Here is a 23660-nt window from a genome sequence, read left to right as displayed (position 1 = left end):
AAAAATGCGAACAGGTGATGACTTGATGGTAAGAGTGGTATGTGGAACACATAATCATGCCCCTACAACATCTATGGAGTGACATCCATACCTTGGTCTACTCTCTGAATTCTAAATCCAGTTGATGGTATATCTGTCCACGAAAAATGTGAAGCAAGAGATATCTTGACATCGTTGAAGAAGTATAATCCAGACAACATGTCTACCATTAAGACCGTATATAATGCACGCCAGAAATTTCAAACTACAGAGAAAGTCGGTAAAACCCAGATGCAAGTTGTAATGTTTATACTACATCCTTACATTATGCATATACAAGACATAAAACCTGATGGAAATTACGGTTTTCGGGCGATAGCTGTCTATCTTGGTCTTGATGAAGATGCATGGGCAACTATCCGATATAACCTAATAGAAGAGTTGCACATATTCAGAACACAGTATGTTGCAATATTTGGCAGTGATGGCCAGTGGACTCGTGTTTACAACTCACTGAACTTCTTTACATTAGATAGAGGAGCATCGATTGAGCATTGGATGGCTATGTCAGACATGGATCTCTTGATTGCTTCAAAGTTCAATGTGAAATTACACATTTTAAGTGCTGCACAAAGCTTCAAGTATTTTACACTTCGATCTACTCCACCACCGTCATATCAACTTGTTGCTATCGCTATTGGGTACGTAAATAATAATCACTATGTCCAGGTTGTATTGACAGAGGGTTACCCGATGCCTCCCATTATGCCTCAATGGGTTCATTTCAGGCATGATTGTGCAACTACATGGGCTACCCCATATGCGGAGCGAATTCATGCGTACATGTAGTATATGCGTCATAGGTTTCCTTCTGAAACCATTGTGTTGGAAGATTAGAAATGTAACATGTGTTAATATGTTTGAATAAATTTGTTTTAAATATCCAAGACTTTTGTGTTATTGATTTTACCTCGTATAAATTTGGGACCCAGTATTGACTTTTGTTGGGTCATTAAACTTGCACCATTGACGTGCTTTAAGAAGTGGCTTTACTTTGCCTAAATACAATTAAATAATAGTTTGTGTAATTAAATAATGATTAGTTTTTGTTGTAGTTCCCTATGACCAGAAAACGTCAGCAATGGACCGATCACACCTAGGGCTGTTATTGGTACGGTTACCGTTACCAATCACGGAATACCGTTACCATACCAATTCTTTTGGTAACTCAAAAAATGTTACCGTTACCGTTACCGGAAGAGTCGGTATACCGATGGTCGGTATACCGATCGATCGGTAATGGTAAGTCGGTAATTGGTAAATTTGCCAATTCTTAAAACCTATTTAAAAAAGAGAAGAAAAAAAAGCATCAAATAGCATTGTGCTTAAGAGTCATTGTATGAGACTATAACACTTTCATCTTGTCTACAATACCAATAATAAAATTGATAGATTAATGAGAAGGATAATTGTGCTACATGTGAATCAGAGAAAAGACCTATCAATCGGAGAAAAAAAGAAAGGAGAATTCACATAATATTATTCCAACAATCTATAATAGAAAATCTTTCATTTCATTAATTTCTAATATTTTTAGTATCCGAAGTGTTTTAAACTCCATAGCAGAAAAGCTAGAAGAAACAAGATAAATAAAAGATAAAAGACCATAATGAAAGGAGAGAAGAAAACCCAATAATCAATACCAACAAAGCATTTTGTTATGTAACAAATACTGCTTTAAAGTTAATGAAATTGCTACGAGTGATATATAAATGATAACACTAAAAATAATCAATGGTCTAGATTAAATTAGATTAATCTAATAGTCATAATTACATAAGACTAAAACTAAAAATAATATTAATATATATTTAATATATATGTCGGTAATCGGGAAATTTACCGATTTTTAACTTTGCTTACCGTTACCGTTACCAAAGTCATCGGTAAATTTACCGTACCGGACAATTGGTAACGGTATACCAGTCTTTTGCTATTTTCGGTAACCAATATGTCGGTAATGGTATACCAATGGATAATTTACCATACCAGTAACAGCCCTAATCACACCTATACATGTATGTATGTATGTGTATATATACAATAGCTTTCGGCTATTGTTCTGGGGCTCTCTTTTTCTTCCTATTCTTCACTCTTCTGACTTCTGTTCTTGGCTTTCACTACTTAAGGCAATTTCCTTGCTTTTCTTATTCTTCTATTTCTTTGTATTGTTTTCCCTTATGTGCTCTTCATACTTATTTTTCGTTGATTTATTTTATGAATTCAAGCAGCTATGGATAAAGGAATTGGAGGATGCTAGTTCTGTTCTGTATTTGTTTAAGTGAAGTAAAGGTGGTCATGGAGAGTAGTCATTTTCCATAGCTGTATTGGAAGCAAGGACCAAGAACATGATACAACCCTGTGCAGTAGGTTGGCTTCTAGTTGAAATTGAATGATAGACTTTGATGAAAAGGACGAGGACTATGACTCTGCTGAGGACCGGATACATTGCTTAATTATCAGTAAATAGAAAATGGAAAACAATGTTTCCCTATTTCAAACCAAACACATTTTCTATTCCTTAGAAAACGGAAAATAGGAAATAGGAAACAGAAATAGGAAATAGAAAATAAAAATAGAAAACCGAAAATAGAAAACAAACCAAACGCACTCTTAATTTTGCATTAAGCTTGGGTGGGACACCTTAGAACTTGATGTGTACGTATGTTGAATTTGATTTTTGTTTAGAACAAAAATTATATCGTTGAGTTCGTAAAATCGATCAAACCCTATAAAGATTTTGATTGTTGTAATTAATTTTGAGGACCCGCAGAAATAATGGAAGCAGAAAATTATAGAGGGAAATGACCGATAGCTTGGAAGCACGTTCAGCACCATGTGTGCGTCATTTTCGCTTCCATAAAACTTGTTTGCTATTCGGTTCATCTCTCCTCTCCTGCTTTTTGAGTATTGCTGGCCTTTTAATGATGAAGTAGTTTGTTAAACATTAAAATTTATTGTTTTTAAAATGTAATTTGAAAAACAATGGAATCAAAATTAAAACAAATAAATTCTGGACAATAAGTTTTGACAAAAAAAGAGTGGAACAAAGTTATTCATTTATTTAATAAAACTATTAGGCTCCCTTAAGCTACCAAACTGTTACACTACTTGTCATTTTCGATATAATTAATTTCTTTAGAAACACAGAGTGGGCCCGTGGCCCTACATCTGTCAACCCCAATACTATCCGCAATAACATCGTTAGACCATTTTAAAGAATATATGATGATCCTAGTAGCATTCAAGTATAGTAGACGATACTATGAGTTACGTTGTATATTATTTTACTAAATAATTTAAAGTGAGTTTATTGTTATATAAGGGTCCGTTTGGATTAGAGGATAAGACTCCGTATAGTACACCGTGTCATATTAACAAAACACGATTTTGCTTGACGATTCAGCTAAGGGCCAGATTGGTGCACGGAATCAAAGGTGGCATAGGATAAAATAATTTATGGTGAAATTATATAAGCAGCTAATACGATTCAGCAATTCTCGTATGCATAAATAAATTTAAAATCTTCATGTAGGAAGAAGTCAGTCTACCATGTGAACATCTTGAAATTCAACAGTATGACAGATCAAACTGCGCGTAAACACATTTCAAGCTTTTTCTTTGGCACAGGTTCCATGAACCTGAGCTTTTGAAATGCAGTGGGCAGTGTGGGTGAGTCTTTGGGCGTGAGAGAGGGAGAGAGGCAATAGTGTAGTTGTGGGCAATCTAGTATTGTTGGGAAGAGTACGTTGTGTATTCCATGTGCGGGACTTCCAGCTTTCTCAATCTAGTATCCTTGGGAATGAGGGGGCACTACAGGAGTTCATTGTTAGGGTTATTCTGTTAAATTGTTGATCGGTGACATCAATTCATTTTTAGGGTTATTCTTGTTAAAACATCTTGTACAATTACTAGTTTTAATGATTAATTGTGAAATGATAAAAGTAACTAACTACATGGATCGCTAGTTAATGACTTAGATAAATAGAATTAATATTCCATTCTAGATCTCATTCATATATCAAAACTTCTTAATCATCGGTCATTTCTAGTGTGTTCCGGCAACTAATATTTGATACAAAGTAATGCGGTTTAACCGACCCAAATCACATCGACTAGACAATCAAAGAAGTAAAAGAGACAAAAAGGGAATATCAGCGATTAAACACAAAAGGAAAACAGTTTATAGATCACTCGGATTAACCGAGGCTAAAGAGAGTAGTTCCTCATCATGTTCCACAAAATTGATCGCATGCTCAGCCACCGCTTCCGCCACACCGGGAAACAGAACCCAAAAAGGCTTTCTCCACCCGTAATCGACTTCATGTGCCCCAAAGTTGTGTTGGACAGGAATTTTATTCTAGGGTATAAAGAACACTATCTATTCCATTTACAACAGATCCAAGTTGTACTGTGATCTCAGTGATTGCTTCGTGTAATTTATCTGGGTCATGAGTACTTGCTTGTCTGCCCCATGACATATATCGAACACCTTGTATGACATACTTTGAAACCATAAGTTGCCTTTTGTAGTCTTGAACTTTGTCGGTTGCTTCTTTAAGTCTCCTTTTGGTTTCCCTCAAAGCTTCTTGTAGAGATTCGATGGTTTTCTGGGGATCGTCCTCGTATATGTCTTCCCTTATAGGGGAGAGGTTGAATCTGGGATCATATCCACCTTCATCTTCTTTAGAAGTAGAACCTTCATCAGTTCTAGACCTTTTTGCAGGTGGAGAGTTAGGAGTATCCATCCTTGAAGATTTCTTGAGAAAGATATTGGTTTCTGCTGATTCTTACTTTTGAATATTTATACAAATGGAATATGAAGGAAGTATTGGAGCAAGACTTACTGTCTAGGTCAACATTGTGTTTTTGATGATTGTGTATGATTGTATACTAAAATGTGTGTGAGCATGCTTGACTTGAACATACCCTAAAATGCTAGAAAACATGCTTAAATGGTTATTTGGTTAATTGTTTAATATCTTAATTGTGCATATACACTTAAATGAAGGCTTATGCATATCTCTATGTGAATTTGATATCTATATATTTTTGAAATAGTGCTGGAAATTTAGTTTTGAAAACAAACATACATGGATTAAGTTAGGGCATTAATCTTCTAATGATCATAATTTATTTTAACCAACTTAGATCAAAATGACTTGAAACTTGAACCACATGCACATAAAAGTCTAATATATGTTCTAGGACTATAATCATGATAAATTAAGTGCATCACATATACATTTGGTCATATGCTTAAATTCCGCCAAAACTAGGTTTTACCTAATTTTGTGCATATGTGTTCTTTGTGAACGTGGTGAACCAAATGAACTCCGATTTAAATGAAATTTCGTGTGCATCTTAGTTTTATCACTATGAACATATTTGACCTAGTAAAGTTCAAGAGAAAAGGTCATTTACACTGAGTTTGCAAAATGACATTGAATTTACACTTAGAATTTATCGGTTTCACTATTAGTGACTTATTTGCTTGGTTGAGTGACCAAACGATTTCCGATTGTTATGAAATTTTATATGGACATTTTAATATATATAAAATGATTTATCATGCAGTAATATGAATTTTCTGGGTTGTTTTTCTAATGTAATTAACCTATGCGCTCTATATGAAGCTCTTTGAGCTTACATGCAATTGGGGAGTTCTACCTCCTATTTCTTTGTAGGTTAATCATCATGAGGATGTTATATCACTCAGAATTCAGTTTGCTCAAGTGAATTGAAGTCCGGTTTTCAAGTATGAGCTTGGATCTCTAGAAAACCAAGAAAAACCTATGTTCATCAACCTTCCACTAAGGCATTTTGATTGATGATTGGAACTAGCCTTAGGGCTGTATAATATGGATATATTGGTGCTGCCAAATTCAGAGTTTGAAGTCAAGATTGGAGGGACATGTTTGGTCACTTGAAGGATCTCTTGTCTTCATCAAACAAGATCTTGCACATGCTTCCTTTATTGAGGTCAATGATCATATTTTTGTGAGAAGACAATTGATGAAGCTAAAGGACAAATGCAATGGTTGAAATTTGTAAGAGATGAGAAAGTATATTTTGCAACTAGACAAGACTTAGATTATGAAGATATTCTTGAAGACTACAAGCTCCAACGGTACACTAATCTATGGCTGAGATTGAATTGTTTTGAATTATGAATGGATCAGATTACAACAAGACTTGAAGGGTTAAGATGACCATTTAAAAGGTGAATCCAATGGTTGTGCATAATACCATATTCTTGCTTGCAATTTTTGACTTAAAAGAAGATCTTACTTGATTTTTGGAGTCAAAGATTGTTGCAAGTTGCTACACATTTTGTAGGAAATCATTGGAGATACCAAGGCCAAGATTTGGTGTAAGTTTGATCAAATGGTCAAAGATGACAAAATTGTTGGAGATACCAAGGTCAAGATTTGGTGCAAGTTTGATCAAATTGTCAAAGATGGCTGCAAGTGCACATGACAACTCAAATCTTGGAAAGCTAGACTTGGAAAATAATGCAAGTGCAACGGCTACATATTGTAAGGTCAAGATTTAATGATCTATTCATTCAATGGCCAAGATTTGCACATGTAATTGAAGGTCGAGATTTGAAGATAGAAAAAGATCCAATGGTGGAAATCACAAGAGCTTGGTAAATTATAAAGAGGGGTTCTTCCTCATTCCAACTTGGAGAAGCCAAAATTACATTGAAGAAATTCTTGTTCTCAAAGCTTCCAAGCTAGTTTGTGCCATTGAATTCAAGCTTCTACCCAAGCCACTCTAAAGGCTTCCTCACTATTTTGCTTTTGCAAAGAGGGAGTGCTTCTCATTTGGCTTCTTATTTTCAGATTCGAAAATCCTCATTATTCTTCATTTTCTATCCAACCCGTGAGGTGATATTGTGATTCTTGAGTGTTCCTCAACCCCATTTGCTTAGTGCAAACCTTGAGTGAACCATTTATACCGAACACTTGTAAAAGTCCCTTCATTGGGCAAAAAAACCTTGTTGAGGTTGAGTTTAAGGGAGTGCTTGAAACCCTTGGTTGTAAAGTTTGAAGATTATCTTGAAATCTTCAGTTTTAAGGGTGACCTAAAAACCCTTGTGAGTTTTGTGGAGCTCTTGAGAAAACCACATCCTTAGTGGAGGTTGAAAAATCCTAGGTTGGTGAACCTAGGTAGTAGATGTAGGAGAAGAGTCTTCGAACTACTATAAATTGTTGTGTGGACTTTCTTGATTGCATTGCTTGCTTGTTGATTGATTAGGTGTTTTGATTGCAGAATTTTCTGAACCACTAGTCTGTCCGTGCACTGTTCACATAGCTAAACTTTGAATTTTAATCTGAAATTTTTATATAGTATTCATTAGGGTATTGTGATACTGCATACCAAATTTCATTGAATTCTGACTTGATTTGCTAGGTGAAATTTGAGTTGTAAAATCTGTGTGCAGTGTGTTGTTTAAAAAAATCTGTTTTTGCAATTCCTTGATTATTTGATAATTGATCATTCACCATATTGTATCACATCTTGCATTGAAATGAATATTGATTAGGATAATCATTAGAGTTCAAATTTGTGTGCTAATTGTTAATTGATATTGATTTTCTTTTAAATTATAAAAAGAGATTCCTATCGGAATTTGGGGACACAATTCACCCCCCTCTTGTGTTAAGTACGATCCATCAAGTTGCACCAGCAATTAATCAGGACAAGAGCCATTCCTTCGGATACAGACTTCAAAGATAATTCAAGAATCTCTTTCATGGCCCCACAAAGATTTTCCGATCCTTCATCTCCTTCAAAGCTCTTCACAACGTCATCGTTGATTGCCTTAACAGCTTCCCTCAACTGGTGGACGAAATCGCATAGCTCTATTCCCTCACCCTCTGATTTTGACATCATGAGCGCTATCTTCACAAAGTTTCCCAGAGAATTTTCTGGGAATTGTGGGACAACCCTTCGTCGCATATTCACTAAATTTCCCACCAAAACTGATTTCTAGATGCATGGTTTTACCTTCTTCAATGCAGACAGCATGCATTTAACAATGAATGCAAAGGCAACCTCTACGTGTGTCGGGTTGGGCACAATTGAGCTTGCTGCTTTGGCATTGAGATTGCTCAAGATTGATCCATCAAACACAAACCTCTTTGTAACATACATGTTATTTTTATACAATACACTTGCCAAAGCTGAAGTGGTTAGATCTTCTGGGAATGAATGGTTTTGGGGGAATATTGATGAGGCACTAAAATCTGGAGCCAGAGCTCCTTCAATTGAATCTCGAGCGATAGTAGCCCAAGTTTTCATGAACGCACAAAGAGCAGTTGCATCAAAAATCTTGTGCGAAGCCACAATACCAATTGCAATGCCACCACAAGAAAACAGAGTTTCTTGAATCATTAGAACATGATCTCCGCGAGTTATTTCTCCGTAAATAATCTCATCTGGCAAAAATTTGGGGAATGCTGAGATAGTGGGGGTGTTTGAGATAGTCACATAAATTGCAATTGATTCTGGCATTGATATAGAAAGCGCCTTCATCATTGCAGTCAAAGGAACGATCGTCCAAAGCCTTTCCGGCAAGAGGGTAGTAAAGAGTCAGTATCCGTGAAAGAGATTGATTCAACACTTGCGATGTTTCAGAGATGCGTGCTTGGTTTGGTGGATAAAAGAGAATCATGGGAACGTATGTGGAGGGGACAAGTTGATCAAGGAGAGAGATTTTATGGGTTTTGAGATGATGAGTTGTTGGAGAAGGTTTGATGCATTCTCTGGATACTATCTCAACCTCCATGATTATCAATTGCAAAGCTATGAGCTACAGAGAGAGAGGAGGGGAGGGAACGATAGGTGTGAGCATTAGAATAATCTCACTTTCCCTGCAGCTTCTATTAAAACAGCTCCTTCATAGACAACAAATTATAGAGCAATCAAACCAGTACCAGATCTGAACCATTGGATTAATTCAACGGTTCAACTTTATTCCCCAATTTACACTTCGTTTCTCTCTCTTCAACCAAAGAAACATGTCTCCAAAATTATTCTCCCCCCTCCTCTTCTTCCCCTAGGATTCAGGTTCACCGATGATGTATTCCCTTGCTCCTTCTACCCATCACCCACCGGATCCGGAACAAATACCACCAAAACGCCGCTGTCTCCTTCAGGGTCTTCACCCTCCCCCTGTGTCAGAGAATTTAACATATTATGTGCCTCCACCACTTGATCAAATCTTGCTTAACTTTCACTTCAAATTATAGAAAATCTCCTTCATGTAAGCAGATGAAAGAATTGTTAATTTGGCAATAAATACTTTTGATGATAGAATTATTAAGTCTTCTAGGATTTAATGTTAATTTTATTTGTAATAAATTATGCTGCAGCAAATTGATTGAGGAGAAGATGTAATGATTTCGAAAGCTTTCTCCGATAGTCACTATGGTGTTGGAGAAGGACCCCTTTGAGGTGAGGAGGTCGTAGGTGAGGGTGGTTTAGACATCAGAGATATTTCAGAAATGGTGGTGGCCCAAAGTTGTAAGTTATGGTGGAAATTTAGATAAAACAAGTCTTTATGGGCTTCTTTTATGCATCAAAAATATAGTAGGAATTGTCATCCCAGTCAAGCTCCTGTTTCAGGTTCTGTAACATAGAAAAGAATGTGTAGTGTTAGACAAGTGATGGAAAAAAAAATATTAAAGTCATCATTGGTCAAGGTAAAGTTCATATGTGGTGGGATAATTGGTTAAGGGATGGCCCTCTGTGTGCCTTAATTCACATTAATCCAAATTGGCCAACTTTGTTCTTAGTTTCACTTTAAATCATAAATGGGATGAAAATAAAATTAGACAGCTTATACCTGATTTCATAGTGGAGAAAATCCTCAATGAAATCCCTTCCATATATGATTGCCCTGATAAGATGATCTGGATGCCTAATCAAAATGGTAACTTCACGGTTAAGTCTGCATGGCTTGTCACTAGGCAGAGTAATGTTTTCAATCCAGTTTATGGCTATATTTGGCATGACTTAATTCCAATCAAGATTTTCATCTTCATGTGGAAAGTATTAAATAATAAGCTGCCTGTAGATGAAAATATTAAGAAAAAATGTATTAGTCTTGTTTCTAAATGTGATTGCTGTACTAATTTTCCTCATGTTGAAACTGTGGAACATGTTCTAGTGGAAGGGTCCATTGCTTGTCAAGTATGGTCCTTCTTCTGTAATTTTTTTGGTCTCAATTTTAGTAGCAATGCTCTTTTATTGAGACTTAGAACTTGGTGGAAGCATAAAAACAAGACGTCAATCATTGGGGCTTTGGCCTGCATGATTCCTGCTTTTATTTGTTGGAATTTGTGGTATGCTCGGAATAAATGCAGGTTTGATCAAACTCAGCTTACTAGAGGGCAAATTATTGGGGAAATTATTGATCAAATCAGAGTTCAATTCCAGTGCAAAGTCAAGACTTTGCATATGGAACTCAGAGATTCAAATGTGAGTAAGCTCTTCTGTATTCCTATGAGAGCCAGCAGCAAAGGTAAGGTTTCTATTCTTTACTGGAACCCTCCTCCTCATGATGTTACTATAATTAATTGTGATGGTAGTGCCTTGAATAATCCTAGAGATTCAGGGGGTGGAGGTGTTATTAGACGTAGTTCTGGCATTTTTGTGGCTGCTTTCTCTAATTTTTATGGCTCTAATTCCATTACCTTTGCTGAGATGATGGCTATTCATGAGGGTATAAATCTTGCTGCTTCCTTAGGGCTCTCAAACCTGCTTGTTGAATCTGATTCATTAATTGTTATTAACATTCTTTCTGAGAGCATGAGTCGCCCTTGGAATCTGATTTACTTGAAGAGTTATAGCCAAAAATTGTATGTCTTTGGACATCAGCTTCAAACATGTTTACAGGGAGCTCAATGGTGCTGCAGATTTCCTAGCTTCCAAAGCTTCCAACACTAAAGTTTCTGTAGCCTATGACAGGTTCTGTAATCTCCTACTGTTAAAGGTTTGTTTGCTCCAGATGGATAAGTTGGGGATCCCAGCTTTTCGTATTAGAAAATAGGCTTCCAGTGGTTTTTCTGCTTGGTGTTGTTTGGTTGGTTATGTCATTGTTGTGTTTTTTCTTCTTGTTGCCGAGGTCAGGTTCATGCCCCCCTCGTTTTTTGTAAGCCATCAAAGAGAGGTTTTTTCTCTTCCTTGATTAATAAAATTCCGGGCTAAGCCCTTTTCTTAAAAAAAAAAAAAAAACTCCTTCATGTAAGCAGATGAAAGAATTGTTAATTTGACAATAAATACTTTTGATGATAGAATTATTAAGTCTTCTAGGATTTAATGTTAATTTTATTTGTAATAAATTATGCTGCAGCAAATTGATTGAGGAGAAGATGTAATGATTTCGGAAGCTTTCTCCGACAGTCACTATGGTGTTGGAGAAGGACCCCTTTGAGGTGAGGAGGTCGTCGGTGTACCGGATCTTGTGCGTGGTAGGTACCATGGGTAAGGGCAGACGGTTGGAGGTGGTGAACCAGAAAATTTGAGAGGAGGGGACGAAGAAGCAGGGAGAACAATTTTGGAGATTTTTGTTTGGGTGAAGAGAGAGAAACTAAGAACTGAAAATTGGGGCAAAAGAGTGACGTCGTTACGAATGAGTTTCTAGACTGTTTGGAGCGTCGAAAGGTCAAAAAACGAATTTCGGTTTAGTGGTTTAACTATAAATTTAAAAGTAGCTGTAATTTTTGATCTGCTTGGAGTTATAAGACCCATAATATCTTTTTAAGGACTGAATTGAAATTCAGCTAGGCAATTCCGGTAAAACTGATTGAAGAGTCCTAATCAAGGCCAGAAAACGACGTTTACCTAGTTTATGGAGGTGTTTTAGTTTCTTTCGGATTTCCTTATTTGTTTCCTAGTATTATTCGGTTTTCTAAACTTATTAGGGTTTCTTATTCATATATATATATATATATGTGGTTAGTAGGGTTTTGTTGAGACAGTTATTAATTTACCTTTAATAAGAATTTCGATTTTCCCAACCTCTTTGAGTTTTCAACTTCCGGTAACGTCAAAGAGTAGACCGTTCAATTGGCTAAAGCCAAGCCAATAGTTCATATTTTCGACCGGACATTAGTCCGGTAATTGATTACCGGACGTCCCCCAATCCAGATAGATAAAGAAAAAGGTTCATTACCAAATTTACGTGGTTCAACAGAAGAGGTGTGTATTCCATGTGCCGGGGTTCCAGCTTTACGATGTTTCTGCCATGGACACGTACGGTCTGGTTATTCAGGAATAAAGAGGTTCATTACCAAATTCATCTAAATCTGACTTCTTTAATTGTTCAAACAAGGCTGGGGTATTTGGAGCATTATCATGCTTGCATGGGAATCTTCGCAAAACTCTTGCTAGAGCTTTGCCTTTCTTACCTACGAAAAGCTTTGTCTTTTACACTTGCTCTAAATTCTATATCACTATTCTCCGCCTAAATACTCAGCTCAAACACCATCATTTGCCGGTCTCCATCCACGATCACTCTTCTTTGATCCTCATTAATGAGCGCTTGAGTGATGACACAATAACTCAAAAGGATCAAGTCCATTATTTTCAAAAGCAACGGAATTACTTCATGAATGGATAAAACACTCTGGTTCATATTTTAAACCTCAATTCCATGTTTTAACCAATCACAAATATGTTCTAATATCTAATTTCAATGAAATTGAACCTCAAAAAGATCAATTCCATAATCTATACTATTATTCCGTTGTTTTCAAAAATAATGGAATTATTTCATGAATGGATAAATCACATTTTTTTCAGAGTTGAAACTTCAACCCCTTTGTTTTAAACAATTATAAATATATTATAATATCTTATTTTAATGTAATTAGACATCAAAAAGGCCAATTCCATAATCTATATTGTTATTCCATTATTTTCAAAAACAATGAAATTTATTCATGAATACATAAAACACAATGGTTCAGAGTTGAAAAGCTCAATTGCATTGTTTTATTCCATAATTAATTATTTTTTTGAAAGCACAATCCATAATTCATTGTTTTTAATCCGAATTTATTGTTTTTGAAAATAAGGCCCATAATCCATTATTTTTAGTCCAAATTTCATTTTTTTTTAAAACACAGTCCAGAATCCGTTATGTTTTAAAAGCACAGACTATGATATATTGTTTTTAATCCAGAATCAATTGTTTTTAGTACAGATTCCATTGTTTTGATGGCATTTTTGTTCCAAAAAATCATAACACTACTGCGTAAATTACATGGAGCAGAATGTTTATCTAATTTATAAGACAGATAGTTGATCAATTTGTTAATTAGATGTGCGAATTCCCAGAATTGCCGTCCTAACATGCAAGATCTTATCATATCTATATCGCGTCTTATCTTGATTAATAAATCAAGATTTGACTCTACATATGCATATACATATAGACGATTTATGTATATTGTAGACGATTTGGGAGCTTCGCAATTCATTTAAAATTATAAAGTCTATAATTTGAATCCAATGATGTGCGAGGTGTGCCACATCACACCATGTTTTTTTTTTTCATTTTTAAAAATTGTGTAACTTTTTTTGAATTGTAGATTTTAAAAAATTGTGGAGCTCCAGTTCCGTGAAAATAACAAACAGTATTATTGAGATCTTAGCCGTAGGATCAAGAAGGCCTACATGAATAAGGCGTACTTGATGATGCAAGTGAGAATGGGTTACTATATTTTCTGATACAATCCCTTCCCCATCACGTCACACATACAACAACCCCAAACATGTTGAGCCATCTAAACTTTGAGAACGATCAAATTTCAGGTGCAATTTTGGCCATTCCTGTCCTGATTATTTCAGTACTGTTATGGATCTTCTTGATCAACAAATCAAGAACCAAAATCGCTCCTCTACCACCAGGTCCTCGAGGATTACCAAAAATCGGGTACCTCCCCTTTCTTGGTACCCATCTCCACCACACATTCGCTAAATTGGCACAAATCTACGGCCCCATCTACAAGCTCAAGCTCAAGCTCGGGAACAAACTCTACGTTGTGATTAGCTCGCCATCACTAGCAAAACAAGTGGTTTGCAAACCGAGATCCACCAGTCTCAGTAAAAGTTGCAGCCTTTGTGGGAAACTGTTGGATCTATGGTCCTACATATCTAATTTTGATGATATTAAATCATCTGTAAATGATAATGAAATATTAAAACAATATTTGATTTATGTGAATTGAATTTAAATGAATATATCTTATTGATTACCTTACTTGAATATATCATTTAAGTGAGTCTTTTGCCTAATACTAACATTTACTCATGCTTGATATATTGCTGGAAATTTAGTATTGCAAATGAACTAGAATGGACTAAGTTAGAGCATCAATTTTCCAATTATCATATTTTAACCAATTTAGGTCCAAATAACTTGAAACTTGAACCACATGCACATGAAGGTCTAATATATATTCTAGGACTATAATCATGAGAAATTAAGTGCATCACATATATATTTGGTCATATGCTTAAATTCCGCCAAAACAAGGTTTTACCTAATTTTGTGCATATGTGTTTTTTGTGAATGTGTTGAACCAAATGAACTCCGATTTAAATGAAATTTTGTGTGCACCTTAGTTTCATCACTATGAACATATTTCACTTAGTAAAGTTCAAGATAAAAGGTCATTTACACTGAGTTTACAAAATGACATTGAATTTACACTTAGAATATATCGGTTTTCACTATAATTAGTAACCTATTTGTTTGGTTGAGTGACCAAACGATTTTCAAGTGTTATGAAATTTTATATGGACATTCTAATACATATAAAATGATTTATCATGCAGTAATATGAATTTTCTGGGTTACTTTTCTAATATAATTAACCTATGCGCTCTATATGAAGCTCTTTGAGCTTACATGCAATTGGAGAGTTCTACCTCCTATTTCTTTGTAGGTTAATCATCTTTGAGGTCTCATATAACTCAGAATTCAGTATGTTCAAGAGATTTGAAGTCCGGTTTCTAAGAATGAGCTTGGAGCTCTAGGAAACTATGGAAAATCCTATTTTCACCAACTTACCACTAAAGACTCGATGGATGATCGAAACGAGTCTTAGGGCTAAGCATTGGGGTCATATGCCACATCACCTATATTTCTTGTTTGACATTCTCTGTTCAAGACTTGAGATTTATTGGGCATTCCTTTGATGCAACCAAATGATCGATATTGTTTATCACAAGAAATGCTTGCGACTCAATACCGATGGGTAGATTCAGCAGAGGAGGAGGACGTTTCAATTCTCAAGGGCGAGGCTTCACTCCTGCTGGAAGAGGATACTATAATCAGAATAGAAACCACAATCCTCATGGACGAAATTCCAATGGTGGAACCGAAAGAGACAAGATTAGAAATGAAACAAATCAAAAGGCCAACAATGATGCACAAGGCAATCCATGTCAAATATGTGGCAGGTACAACCATACGGCTCTAAAATGCTATAATAGGTATGATTATGCTTATCAGGAAAATGAAGTTCCCACAGCTTTAGCGGCAATGCACATCAATGATGAAAGTGATCCAAACTTCTATGCCGACTCGGGAGCAACGACCCACATGACAAATGATATTGGTAAGATTTCTTCACCAAAATTATATAAAGGAAATGAAGTAATCTATGTTGGAAATGGTGAAAAATTACCTATCTCTCATACTGGTAATATGCATATACCCACACCACATGGGAAATTAGTATTAAATGATGTTCTTGTTGTGCCCAATTTAACAAAAAATCTTATTTCGGTTAGTCAATTAACGGATGATATTGCATGTAGTTTTGAATTTGACTCTAATGGCTTTGTTGTCAAGGATTACAACAAACATATACTAATAGCGAATGGGACATCCCCACTCAAATTCTTTAAAAATCTTAGAAGGAAGCGAAGTTATTAACATTGCTAGATGGATTGAAAAGAAACCTATTTGTAATAGTTGTCAAATAGGAAAACAATGCAAACTACCATTTGGCATTTCTAATAGCATCTTCGAATTTCTTTTAGAAAAAGTGCATTGTGATTTATGGGGGCCGGCTCCGGTCTCTTCTATCCAACATTTCAGATATTATGTTTTATTTATTGATGATTTCTCTCGTTACACATGGTTGTATCCTTTGAGAAAGAAATCTGACTTTTTTGATTGTTTTTTAAAGTTTCAAAGAATAGTTGAAAATCAGTTTGACAGGAAAATAAAAGTATTTCAAGCCGACAACGGAGGAGAATTTACTTCAACAATATTCACAAATCACCTTTCCTCTTGCGGCATCATTCAAAGTTTATCTTGTCCACACACACCGGAGCAAAATGGCATCGCCGAAAGAAAGCATCATCATATTGTCGAAACAGGGCTCACTTTACTTTTTCATGCTAATGTCCCATTATGTTTTTGGGTTGATGCTTTCTTAACTGCCATCTTTCTTATCAATCGTTTGCCTTCTTCGGTTTTAAATAAGAAAACCCTTTTCTTAAAGTTATTCCAAAAAGATGCTAATTATAGTGGATTACGTGTTTTCGGTTGTAAATGCTTTCCTTACATAAAAAATTCTTCTAACAATAAATTTTCTAAGAAAACTGTTCCATGTATATTTTTAGGATATAGTCCTATTCATAAGGGCTATAGATGCATGGATCCTTCTACCAATAAAGTTTATATTTCAAGACATGTGGTTTTTGACGAAAAAGTTTTTCCTTATATGCATAATTCTTCTAATATCTCTACTGATCTTGCAGTTACAGAATATCCCAATGATTTTGATTGGTTTGAGAAGAATCATTCACTAGCACCACCTACCAAAACAACTCCTCCAACATCAAGCAATCTAGAAATTGACTGTTGTTCTTTCCAACCGAAACATACCATGGATGGTATCCATATCCCAGAATCCACCACTCCCAATGCTCTTGATGTTGAAGCAACTGTCATGGAAAAGAATTATATTCCCACTGAAATATGACCAGTTACCATTCAGGAAGGGAGCTCTCCTCACACCGATCAACATTCTGTCACCATAAATGCCATTCCAGACGAGAATCCGTCTCCCACTGAAATACAGCAAGCTCCTATTCAGGAAGGGAACTCTCCTCTCATAGATAGAAATCTTGTCGACACAACTGCCTCAACAACACCATCTCATGCAACTACTCCCTCAATTAAGCAAATTATCCCAGAAGTTGTATCATCCGCAGCCACTTCAAGTGCCATTGATGACAATATAAACACAGACATTTCACGATTATATGATGCTACCAATGATCTCACGGAACAACTAGTCGTCGAACTTCCATCGCTCTCAACCACGTCGTCAGAACAATCTCCTCCAACTCCGATCATCACACGAGGTACACTCAAACAAGATCCTCAATTAAAGTCTAAAATGTTTCTTCTGAATGCAGTACAACGCTCAAAGTTTGAGGAACCAAAGTCCTTAAAAACAGCTCTCAAATCCAACTACTGGAGAGCAGCTATGCAAGAAGAAATAGATGCTCTTCATGCCAACAACACCTGGAAGCTTGTTCCTAGACCTCCCAACTCAAACATTGTTGGCTCCAAATGGGTGTATCGCATCAAATATAAGGAGGATGGGTCCTTAGAACGTTATAAAGCTCGTCTTGTTGCTAGAGGATTTACTCAAGTTCCTGGGATTGATTTTGATGAGAATGAGACGTTTAGTCCGGTTGTCAAACCCACAACTATTCGCACCATCCTTGCAATAGCTGTCACCTCAAAGTGGACCATCCGCCAACTCGATGTCAAGAATGCCTTTCTTCATGGACTTATCAAAGAAACAGTATATATGGAACAACCTCCAGGTTTTATCAATCCTTCTCTTCCCCATCATGTTTGCTTACTTCAAAAATCTCTATACGGTTTAAAACAAGCTCCACGAGCTTGGTTTGATCGATTATCTCAGTTTTTGCTTTCTTTAGGTTTTATATGTGGACAAGCTGATTCTTCATTATTCATTTTAAAAAGCAATGACCATACCATATTATTACTTGTATATGTGGATGATGTTATAATTATAGGTGATAATGACAATTTTATTCGTGCCATCATCTCCAAACTTGGTGAGGAATTTGCTTTAAAGGATCTTGGGGCTCTTCACTATTTCTTAGGCATCGAGGTTAAATATTTCCATGGAGGGTTGTTTCTATCTCAAACAAAGTACACACGAGAACTACTTGAACGCACCCAAATGCTTGAGGCCACCAAACTCAACACTCCAATCGCTATTAAACCTACTGAACTCCTGGATGATAGTCAGCTTGTTAATGAAACAGAATACCGCAGCATTGTTGGAGCATTACAATATCTTACTTTCACTCGGCCAGATATAACACATGCGGTTAATAGAGTCTGTCAACATCTTCAAAAACCAACTCTCCTTCACCTTCGCGCCGTTAAAAGAATACTACGCTACTTAAAGGGCACCATCGATCAAGGTATTAGATTTATCACTCAAAGTAGTCTAACTTTAAATGCATTTTGTGATGCAGATTGGGCTGGTTGTCATGTTACTCGACGCAGCACTTCCGGTCATTGTATCTTCCTTGGTGCGAATTGCATCTCCTGGTCCTCTAAGAAACAATCCACCGTATCTCGATCAAGCACCGAAGCTGAATATCGAGCACTTGCCTCAACTGCCGCTGAAATAACATGGCTCACATATCTACTTCGTGATATTGGATTATTTTTATCTCGTCCACCTCAGTTGTTCAGTGACAATCTTGGAGCTCTACATATGACCATTAATCCTGTGTTCCACGCTCGTACCAAACACATCGAAATTGACTTCCACTTTGTTCGTGAAAAAGTGGCTGTAGGAGCTCTTGTTACCCATCATATCCCCTCTACTCACCAAACAGCCGACATTCTCACTAAAGCACTCCCCAAGCATCTGTTTCACCACTTTAAAGTCAAGTTGGGAGTTCATTGCATTCCACTCTCCCACTTGAGGAAGGGTGTTAATGATAATAGCCCTACCACTCATGCAACTCATGGAGGAGATCAAGCAAATTCCCATATATCTCTTGTCACCTTAGATAGCCACACAAATCAAGGAGGAAATCATGCACAATCAAGTTTAACTATTGGACCGTTGGCCATTGACAATAGCCACAAACATCAACCCAACAATCAAGCAAACATATCATCTATTACCATTGAAGAATCAGAGTCAGTCAAGGAGAAAATCTCTCTTGGACCGTTAGACACCAACCTCATTCTATGCAAGGCAATAGCAAAGGGATTCACTAAAGCAAGGCTCACAAAGAGGAAACGTTAAAGAAAGAAGATATGAGCGATATATGCTTTCAAAACAAAATTTATTGGCAATAGCAAAGGGATTCACTAAAGCAAGGCTCACAAAGAGGAAACGTTAAAGAAAGAAGATATGAGAGATATATGCTTTCAAAACAAAATTTATTCTTTCCTTATTTACTTGTTTTGCCCGTTGGTACCTTTGTATATAAACAAGTCATTTGTAATGCATTGGGAAACTTGCTCAAGAGTGATTACATGTATTAAACATTTCTCATTGCTTGTCAAGTCTTCTTTCTTTTTTGTCCATAAGTTTGAGAGAGATTTTTTCAGGATACACTACACAATTTTTCCCTCTGAATCTCTAAGATTTTTTTATTTCTTATTATTTTTTAGATATTTTAATCGTCATTATCTTTTAGTTGCTTAGTTATGTCAACAAATTTGATTTTCCATCCTTTTTCTTCTAACAACCATTTAAAATTACCCATTATCCTTTATCAGTATTTAAGTTATAATATAAATATATTTTCTTACCATGAGATTCAAAAATTACACTTCAAAACGTGAAAGATTTTTATAAAATTAATTATTTTTTGCCTCATAAACCAATAATGAAATGTTTTAAATCAGGATATCTCTTATTCTCTTAAACTTCAATGGTTTGTTTCAAATATTCTAAAAACATTCAAAAAAATTGTGAAAATCAACAATTAAAAGTTTTTCAAAGATTTTAAATATATTCAAAAAGATTGTGATAATCATACTATAAACATATATAAACGAGACAATCCTCATCAATTATGGTGTTGCTTTCATTCGTGGAAACAATGTTAAATGAGTAAATGGTCATGTTTGCTTTTTATTTTTTGTACTATCATTTTATTGGTGTAACAATGACTAATTAATTATATTTGATATTCTTTGTGCAGCTTTGTACACATCAAAGATGACACTTCCGGAATGAGCCCAAATTGTACTTTTGATTTCTGCAACATATTGTGGATTGTGGAAATGAGAATCAACTAAACAATTTGAATTTCAGTTGTTCCTTGAACTTCATATCAAGTTAGTTTTTATGTTGAGCATCGTTGGGATCATTTGAAGAGAATGGATATGCAGGATTTGAAGAGGCGTGCTACAGTACAGAGAGAAGCATATATTATCTAATTTTCCTTTTTTTTATATTAAAAATGGTTTGTTGCTTCCTTAACAATGATATGTTGAACAAACAAGGATCATAGATTCATGGGTATTGTAAGTTCTATGGGGTTTCAACTATTAGTTCGATGGGTTATACGGTTACTCCAAGAAGTGGTAGTAGATAGCGTGCCAGCGACATATCAGGTGAGTGGATAGATAACTTATTTGATACACTGTACACACTCCTATGATCCCGAATTCTGGTTTTTGATCTGATATCAGTTTCTTCTTATGTTCTATCGACTTCTGTTGAAATCCTTTGACTGATATACATGTTGGGACAGGTACTGGGATAAAAGTTTGTTATGCTGGTTCCAGCTTGATTCTGTTAATCGTCTGATTATTGTTTCTGAAACTGTGTCTATTCCGATTCCAATTCTAATACTGTATGTTCGGTTGATTCTGATATTGTCCTGATTCTGAAATTCTGGCACTAGTTTCTGAGTTTGAGTTTCTACTTCTGACCCTGAGATCCTAACTCTGATTATGAGATTCTGATTCTGTAATTATAATGATGTTCTTATTGGACTTGTGATTGTATCCTATTCTGGTTCAGTTTGATGATTGATTGATTGATTGTTATCTGTTCCTTGGGAGTTACTATCTGTCAGAATACTGTACGCTAACGGCAGGATACGTTAGCCTTGGTGCACCAAGTCTGGATATGTTTGGATATCAGCATTGCGTGTCTGATATCGGCATTGCGTGTGATGGAAAAAAAGAATTATGAAGCTTACATCATATCATGCTCAAGGAAATTATTTCAACTGTTCGTTACAAAAAGTATTAAATTTAGTATAATATAATCTATAAGTTATTCTACTATTTTATCTAATGATTTTTAAGGAATTTGTGTAGCATATATATAGTGAGTCAAGAGAGCTCAAGACACTTAGAGTAGCTGTCAATTAAGAGATCATCCTCCTCAAACAAACGACAGAGGTATGCTGCTTTGTTGTATTTAACAATTACTTTTCCCTTAAATGTTTTAGCTCTTTGTGAAGTTTCTACTTGATCCAGAGTTCTATATTTGACTCGATGCTATCTATTCTCAATTGGAATAATTTCATCATATTATTTTTTGTTTTAACATTTGTGATGTCTTATATCTTTAAAACTCTGATATAGTTCACAGGGACTTTGAAGCCTGAAAACTATCTTTTCTTGAATGATTTTGAGAATTCATCGTTGAAGATCATATACTTTAGATTGAGTTAATGATGAGAATCTCACCGACCCAATTACTGAATTGTTTGATTTCATTGATTATGTGTCTCTAGAGGTTTTCTCTCAAGACATAATAACTTCAAAAAGTAACATGTAGTTCTTGAGAGTCATCCATCGTGTATATGATATGCTATCTGCGTATATATTTATTTTTTTATGAAAGTTTACTTTAGGTATTCAAGAAAACTATATCCTCCTAACCCAATTTCTATTCAACAATATCTTTTAGATCAATATTTCATAGCAAACAAAATTATGCATATATGTTTCTTGATGCCCACTTTATATATTGGTTTTTCTATGATTAAGTATTTCAAAAAAATTGTAAATTTATTTTATTATCTGTGCATTGCACAGATCCAAACACTAGTTTTTCAAAAATTTTCAAACATCTTAAGTCTTATTAATCCCCTACAGCGGGTGCCCCTCTCACCCATCGGCTATCACCGTGACCTGGCGCTGACTGTGCTTGAGCATGAACTGCCAAGCAGTGTCTCATAATGGAAGGACGAAAAAGAAAACGTGTGGGGACAATAAAAAGAAAAAGCATCCAAGAAAATCCAAGTGGATGGACGCCACAGTCCTTCTCAATCTGCATCAATAATAGCAGAGGGAGAGATGGGGTTGGGAGCCTGGGAACATTTAAGTAATAATTAAATTGAATAAAAAAAATTTAAGTACAATTGATCTATTATTTAAATATGGTTTCAGTTTTTGTTATGGAAGTTGTAAAAAGAATTGAGTTCAAATAAAAAAATTGATTCAATAAATGAATATTCAAATGATTTAGAGTATCGTCTATATGATGAATCCAACGATATTTCTGTTTGTTTGAAACGAAAATCAAACTCAACATGAAAAATGTATGTCATGTTTTTAGATTTATATCCAACGGTTCATAATTGTCATGTATTTTTCATGTTGAATCTTATTTTTGTTTGAAACAAAAAATATATCATTGGATTCGTAAAACCAAAAAATATATAAATATAATTTTTCAAAAATTTTCAAACATCTTAAGTCTTATTAATCCCCCTACAGCGGGTGCCCCACTCACCCATCGGCTGTCACTGTGACCTGGCGCTGACTGTGCTTGAGCATGAACTGCCAAGCAGTGTCTCATAATGGAAGGACGAAAACGAAACGAAAACCTGTGGGGACAATAAAAAGGAAAAGCATCCAAGAAAATTCACCCATTTTATCCACACATTTTACACATAAAATGGGTGGACGCCACAGTCCATCTCAATCTGCATCAATAATAGCAGAGACAGAGATGGGGTTGGGAGCCTGGGACCATTTAAGTAATAATTAAATTGAATAAAAAAAATTTAAGTACAATTGGTTTATTATTTAAATATGGTTTCATTTTTTGTTATGGAAGTCGTAAAAAGAATTGAGTTCAAATAAAAAAATTGATTTAATAAATGAATATTTAAATGATTTAGAGTATCGGCTATGTGATTGATACTACAAGAGAAATTGTAAATCAAATGACATGTCTTATGCCCATTTCGAGCCCATTTGCATATGTACTTACAAATACGCAAAGCAAACTAAGTCAAAAGAAACATTCAAATAAACATATGAAAGTTTATATAATAATAGACGAATTCTTCGATGAGGTCCTAATTTTTAGGACTTAAAATTTTTTAAAAAAATATATATATTTCTATTTTGATCAGTTTTACGAACCTAACGATAAAAGCCTCTCTCATCCAGACCATCTCATACCATGGACTCATCCATCTAGAAATTCATTTGAGGCGGTGCACATGAACGAGGAAATCTCAATGAAAGAATGGAACTTACCTACGGGCTGAGGCTACTTGACTGGTAGTGACTGGTAGTATTGGTGATAGAAACA

General features: G+C 35.4%; 3 protein-coding genes across 3 annotated transcripts; 2 read left to right on the top strand and 1 right to left on the bottom strand.

The window, feature by feature from the left end:
- The first annotated feature begins 198 nt into the window (after positions 1 to 198).
- On the top strand, positions 199 to 828 carry LOC119986826. Its single transcript, XM_038831521.1, has one exon. It carries the CDS (start codon positions 199 to 201, stop codon positions 826 to 828), a length of 630 nt encoding a protein of 209 aa, XP_038687449.1.
- A 6879-nt stretch (positions 829 to 7707) lies between these two features.
- Positions 7708 to 8586, bottom strand: LOC119986825 (BAHD acyltransferase BIA1-like). The gene is made up of 2 exons (XM_038831520.1): positions 8056 to 8586; positions 7708 to 7950 (listed from the first exon to the last, which is right to left on the bottom strand). The coding sequence occupies exons 1-2, from the start codon at positions 8584 to 8586 to the stop codon at positions 7708 to 7710; spliced, it is 774 nt and encodes a 257-aa protein (XP_038687448.1).
- Positions 8587 to 9128: 542 nt separating this feature from the next.
- On the top strand, positions 9129 to 11429 carry LOC119986824. Its single transcript, XM_038831518.1, has 5 exons — positions 9129 to 9226; positions 9885 to 10247; positions 10416 to 10910; positions 11060 to 11134; positions 11405 to 11429. The coding sequence occupies exons 1-5, from the start codon at positions 9129 to 9131 to the stop codon at positions 11427 to 11429; spliced, it is 1056 nt and encodes a 351-aa protein (XP_038687446.1).
- The last annotated feature ends 12231 nt before the right edge of the window (positions 11430 to 23660 follow it).

This window comes from Tripterygium wilfordii, chromosome 20 (genome assembly GCF_013401445.1).
Source record: "Tripterygium wilfordii isolate XIE 37 chromosome 20, ASM1340144v1, whole genome shotgun sequence".
NCBI classification, from domain to species: Eukaryota; Viridiplantae; Streptophyta; class Magnoliopsida; order Celastrales; family Celastraceae; genus Tripterygium; species Tripterygium wilfordii.
This window is presented reverse-complemented; position numbering and strand designations above follow the sequence as displayed.